Here is a 6,447-nt window from a genome sequence, read left to right on the forward strand (position 1 = left end):
ACAGGGGTTTAGGAAACAGAGCGGTGCTTAGGATTGTAGTGAAGACGGGGTCAGTGGGTAGGATATAGTTGTTTTTTTACTTTAACACAGGAGGTAGCGGTAATGCACTACACAGTTTGCCAACCGCCATTGAAACAAGAAGAAGAAGAAGAAGAAGAATCTCGTCACTTGCTGCACGTTGGGCGTGTTTTCCTAAAATAGTTTCCTGTTTCTTTACAGAGATCTCGCAACACTGACTTTAGCAAGTGTTGTTTTGTTTCGGTAGTGAGGACCACGTTTCTGTAATAATGTGACGCGTAATTAACAAGTTAGTGGTTACGTAACAATATTTTACTACAGTTGACAATGGAGTCACTGAAGTTTAATGTTGGACAAAACAATTCAGCAGCGTCGGCCACGGAGACAAAGGTAACTGACGTTTCTCAGCAGTTTAGCTAGCTAGCAAGTCACCTACATAGACACAAGTTAGCAGTTTTGGTTACTGGTGTTTAAGATTAACGCGTTTCCAGTTTAACTGGTGACCGACTTCCGAATGCTGCACTGGTTGCTCTTAGTTACGGCAGCTGTTTGAAGCGGGGTCATTGTTTTTTAATGTCTTGTCTATATACAATCTAAACATTTTTTTACAGTTTTACAAAGCGTAATCTGACGCAGTTTGATCGTTGCTCGTGTTGTAGATACGGGAGTAGCTAAAAGGAAATAAGGACTGAATAAGTCTGCTGTTAATTGCTACGATCTTTAGTCAGTAAAATATAAAATGTTAAACCTCTGCATTCAGCCTTTGGAGTCTTGTTTTGCTTTAACGAGCTTTGCTGATTAAAAAAAATCTCATTCTGTGACATTCGCAAAAGCATAACTTTTACCAGGATTCGTTCCCGCTGTCACTTCAATTTTCTGGTATTATCATCCACTATAATACCGGTATAAATTTCTTTTAGTTTTTCATAAAGGTTCTACTTTCACTTGTACCTTGCTAAACGCTTGTCTACTTCAGCGAAAGGCAAGCTGGCAATAGACTGACACAAGTAGAATTAAGATATCCAGCATAAGTGAGACATCTTGATTTATTCTATTGTACCTTTGACAAGCCAGGATTAGCAGAAACAGCTAAGTCAAAACGAAGAGGTCAACACATACTTTGTTAATAGATAATTCAGTTAATTATATTTATTAAACGTATTCTAACAAAAAATTATTCTAGATTTAGAGCAACTTGTAGAACCTTTCTTCTATAGAATATAAGTAGTATTAAAAATAATGAATAAAGCAGTGCTTCAGAGAAATTATCATTATTCACATAGCACATTTTGTCCATCTAATTTGTTTACCTTTCGTCAGTGTATTAATCAGCATACATACATCAGGTTATGATTTTATTACAATGTTCTACTAAAAAAACAGGCAAACGTAAAGTAAACAAATATTTCAACAAGGCCATTTAGTTATGTAATTGTTTAGAAAAATGTACAAATAATGCAAATAGAAAATTAAAAACATATATAGAATAATTCCAAATGTATGCAGTCAATTTAAGGTCACACTAAATTTGTGCATAACCAGATCTGTGCCTGCGTAAACTGATCCGTGCGTGCTTTGTACATGTAGACTTAAGTGGGGCTATACCATGCTTACACATACAAATTAGGTAAAATAATAATAAATAATAAAATTAATTTACAAGTACAATAACATGACTCGAATTTGACTCCACTATTCGATTGGCTAATGAACAAGGATGTTGTCGCAGTTCTTTGATATAGCACAATAGGTTCTGAAAGCTCTACAAGCAGCAACAAGTTAGTCAGCTGAGTGATGACTTTATTATATTCATATTCCTGTGTATAAAGTGTGACTTTACTGTCCTGATATGAGAAACGGGTGTTTCTATCGGTGGTTAAGGTAGCATGTTAGCCCGTATGCTATTAGTAATGCCGTGCTCGTACGCTGCAGTGTGTAGTCGAGGTGCGTACAGTTCAGTAAAGCTGCTATTGTGACTCCGTCTAATCACTCATCAGACCACAATAAACATGTTTGCTTTAGGTGAGCATGTTCAGTTTAACAATGCAATTAAACTTATTAAAATTAGAGAGTATTTTGTGTAATTTATTGTAATAAAATAGAAAACAAAAGATGATGAGGAAAGCAAATCAAAAATATTGATTTGCACAAACACTACCCCAAAGAAAAACCCAAACCCAACCAAAGCTGAACTAAACCAGCGCTGGAGAGACCAGAATATACAGCACGAGGGTGTGATGCAAAGAGTAAATGCCTTCATGAACTTCTGATTCAGGACTCTTTTGGTTGCTTTGGAGGAGAAGATGGAACAGGTGGGATTTCCCAACACCCTACCAGGGTATAATAGGCTGAATTCTCTGGAACAAGAATAGTAGTAGTAATAGTAACGTTTGTTTACAACAGTCTGAAAAGCCTGTGGTATGTTAGTAAAGAAAGATTGATGTGCTCTTGAGTAGAAAGCAAACAGTTGTTGGAGTAGCCCTAGTGAGAATTGAGTCTGAGACATTTTCATGTGTTGATGTAATTATTGAAGTTAATTTCGCTATATTACTGACCTTGAAATTGATTTAGATAAAGTTGTTGAACGTGCACATTAATTTACACCATTTACAGGATTCTATATTAACTGGTATGTGCTGGTGATGCCAGAGGCCATACCAATGTAAGTAAAAAATGCTTAGCTCTTAATGTTGTTTGTGTGTTCTCAGGCCAAGCTGGTGTGCGCAGCATACAACCAGAACTACACCTGTGAGTCGGGTCACTGCTGTGGAGAAGCGGCGTGCTGCAGTTACTACTATGAACTGTGGTGTAGGTTACTTGTGTTCTATTCAAAGAGTCAGAATGACCTCTCTTTGTATAAGAAAATCATGAAAAAAAAATCTTGGATTTTGTCAACCCGCTCATAAGCTGTGAATTTGTATTTTTTTTGGTGCTAAAGTCCAGACTGACTGGACTGACTTGTTTTCTTTGCTTCTAGTTAAACCCTCTGGCTTTATTTAAAAAATATACATTACACTTACCTGTACACCAACTTTGCATCAGTCCTGGCCATGCAAACCAAATTGTCTGTTAGAACAAATAGTAAAACAGTACAAAATCACTTGCCTCTGGCTACTATTTGAATTTGGTATATTCTTTTTATTTTTTTGTCATATAAGTTTAAGTTTTTCTCTGTTATTTTTCAAAGCATAATTGACCAATTTTGTTAAATCATATTTCTTACTTAAAAAGAAAACTATTGTTACTTATTCTCCCTTGTCCAAAATCAGACAAATACATAATTGTGTAGAAACAAGTCTTGAGTTTAAAGTGAACCAAAATTGTGATTTAATGATTTAATACTGTAAATACTCCTACTGTACTGTAAATAACAAGGAATGAAAAAAAATACTGGAAAAATACTTTTTCACTTGGCTAAAATGTACCACAATTGGATGTTTACAACATATTACTAATATTTATGAAAATGTGAAATGGAAAACATGGAAAACATCTGACAAAATACCTGAGCCTTGGCGAATATCATCCCATGTGAATTAACACAACTAAAAGTTAAATGGTCACAAATGTCCAGCAGAGTAGAAGCAGAGTGTCACAGAGCTGGAAACAAAGTGAAGGCAGTGTTTAGAGTGATTTAATGCAGTTGTCCAGACAAAAAGGTTACAGCCGTCAGTGATCTACTGACTTCATCTAGAAGCCTATCTCTGCTCCTCTGGAAGCACATGGATGCTCTAATGAAGGAGAAGCCTGAAGGCCTTTGTCCACTTGTTTTACATTTAGTCCTAATGCTGCAGCTGGGTCCTGAATCTAATCTTTCACTTACTAACTTTGTGCCTATACAGACAAACCAGTCTTTAGAGCATTGCTCAGAATATGTACCAACTGTTTTGACATGTGTACTGTGGTTCCTTCCAGGGTTCTGGTTGGTGTGGGCTCTAATCGTTATACTGTCACTCTGCTGTGTGTGTCAGCACTGGCGCTCCAAACAGCGCTTTCAGCAGATGCGCCGGCAGAATGAGATTAACCTCATTGCCTACAGAGAAGCTCACAGCAACTCAGAGCTGCCACTCTTCCTCAGTAAGTATCTGTGAGTGGAGCTGCTGCATCTGAACTCACTGGCCACTTTATTAAAGAGGTACAGTTTTAAGGGTTTTACTAAGAGCCCCTGTATTTTTTCAAAATCAGGAGATTCTGAGAGCTTTAGCCTCTGAGGGATCTCTGCCTGCACCGGTTTTACTCCTGGTCACCAACCCCTCAGCAGCACAGAAAGCATCCCTAAAACTTCCACTTGAACATATACAGATGACAGCATCATAGAAACATACTGACCACTGTATCCTATATTAGAAAGAAGAATATTTTGTTATGTGACAAACTTGTAACACAAGTATGATGTGTAATAGTGAGAAGTGTCCAAATGTTTTACTGTCCATAGTAAATGTTACATACATATGTTTACTTTTGCAAAACTGTTTAAAATCATTATACATCAGTACTTTTAAATTTGATGTATGATCATTTTATAGCAGTTTATATAAGTGTGGCAAAAATGGCCACAGGGGTCTCCAGTGTATACAAAATGTGTATTTTCTGTATTAATGAAAATAGAAGTGAACGGACAATAGATTTCAAAAATTCAACTAAATAGAAACATTTTTGACAAAAGTCATGCCGGCAGTTGTAATGTGGCCAAAATGACTAGCAAGTGAAAAAGAAAATGCCAAAAAATGCCTGAGGGAGGCATGAGGGTTAAAATATGGATTTATTTTTTTATAGCCTGTAGAAAACAGTATAGAAGTGAGGGTGTCACATTTAATTCTTAACTTCCTATGTCTTCCAGGGTTCTTACCCACCTACTTGCTGCCAGCTTATGAAGAGGTCGGTGACCGCCCGGCCACACCACCTCCTCCCTACTCCCCTCTTGAGTCAGCACCTCAACCAGCAGACCTGCCTGAAGAATTTACTTGCCCCTACTCAGCTATTTCCATCCCCAGTGATACTGATGCTTCTACTCCAGAGATCACGCAGATCCACCTTCGGAGTGCCTTTACTCCCACCAAGGACTCCATGCAAGGCAGGTACCGACACATCACTGGGGATTCTGGGATTGTAGTGTGTGATGACCAGCAGCTCTGGGATCAGCATGGCTTTTTAGAAAGCGAAGAGGAGGGAGAGGAAGAAGCAGCAGGGCGCTTGGTGGCGGACCTGCACCATCTCTAAAATTAGGAACTTTGAAAACAAAAATGGAGCTGTCCAACCAGATCTGCCTTTAAGCTAGCTTGCAGTGATGTCATAATTTTAGCTTCAGTTCTCAGGGATATGGTCTGTTAGTTGAACACAGACCTGGAGATGATACAAGTCACACAACTTATAAGTTTCTTTCTTCAGCTTGTGGTTTGAAATAAAGCCTACACAAAGCTCTCCTGCAAATATTGAAGTTTATGGGATGCAGCACTGATATTTGTGTCTATCAATGTTTAAATTGCTCTATTAATGTCAGCTGTGATTTCTAATGCACATTTGGGTTCTTTTTAAATAGGTAAACTACAGCGATATCAGAGTCTCTTTCAAGAAAAGGTATCGAATAAAGACTGTTGTCATTATGTTGTCAGTATTCTGCTAAGATTGCTTTTATCTGTCATTTTAAAAATTCACAAGCAAATGATGCCGTGTCTTACCAAACATTTTTGAATCATCATTTTTGAGTCAGGACAGGTGGTAATAGAGGTTTACCGGTTTTATACTGTATGTTAGTCATGCTCTTGATTCGTACTTGAAACTTTTGTTAATGATTGATCATCTTAAATCACAATACAGTATAGCGTGTATCCTTTAATGCGCCAGTCCTTACAGTGTTTGCACCCATGTCAGAACTGACAGATAATAAAACATTAGTTTAGCTGTTGACACCACCTTTATGCCCCACTCCTACCGCCTCACTTCTCTGATTGTGATCATGTTCAGTCCTCCCATCCCTTCTAAATTTGTGCTGTATGTCAAGCTTAAAGAAGATGTTCTGGTTCCACTCATTACAACAACCAACATCACAATGGCAGCAGCTTTTAAAATGGAATAACTAAGACACGTTCTGTGAATGATGTATGTTTTGTATTTTGTATAAACTATACAGTAAGTGACTATCTTGTGAAACACAACAAGTAAAATGACTTAATACAGTTTGTCAGGTTTTTTCTTTACACCCTCAAATTCTAAAATCCCCTTGTTCTACTAGAAGTGCACTATCACCATAAAGAGCTGTGTACTTTTACAGTGTAGTTTAGGATTTATCAGTATTTCAAAGTACCATGTCATACTGTAATACAGTCAATTTTGATGGTGAATAACTTGACTTCGGTGCATAATGCCAGGTCTAGACCGCTTTCTTCTTGTGTGCTATCACCACACAAAGCCCTGTGTACCTTTACTGTA

General features: G+C 37.6%; 1 protein-coding gene across 1 annotated transcript; it reads left to right on the forward strand.

The window, feature by feature from the left end:
* The first annotated feature begins 199 nt into the window (after positions 1-199).
* On the forward strand, positions 200-6,197 carry wbp1la (WW domain binding protein 1-like a). The gene is made up of 4 exons (XM_029127231.3): positions 200-408; positions 2,727-2,826; positions 3,934-4,095; positions 4,859-6,197. The coding sequence occupies exons 1-4, from the start codon at positions 346-348 to the stop codon at positions 5,236-5,238; spliced, it is 705 nt and encodes a 234-aa protein (XP_028983064.1). The 5' UTR covers positions 200-345; the 3' UTR covers positions 5,239-6,197.
* The last annotated feature ends 250 nt before the right edge of the window (positions 6,198-6,447 follow it).

Source organism: Betta splendens, chromosome 15, assembly GCF_900634795.4.
Source record: "Betta splendens chromosome 15, fBetSpl5.4, whole genome shotgun sequence".
In the NCBI taxonomy this organism is placed as follows: domain Eukaryota; kingdom Metazoa; phylum Chordata; class Actinopteri; order Anabantiformes; family Osphronemidae; genus Betta; species Betta splendens.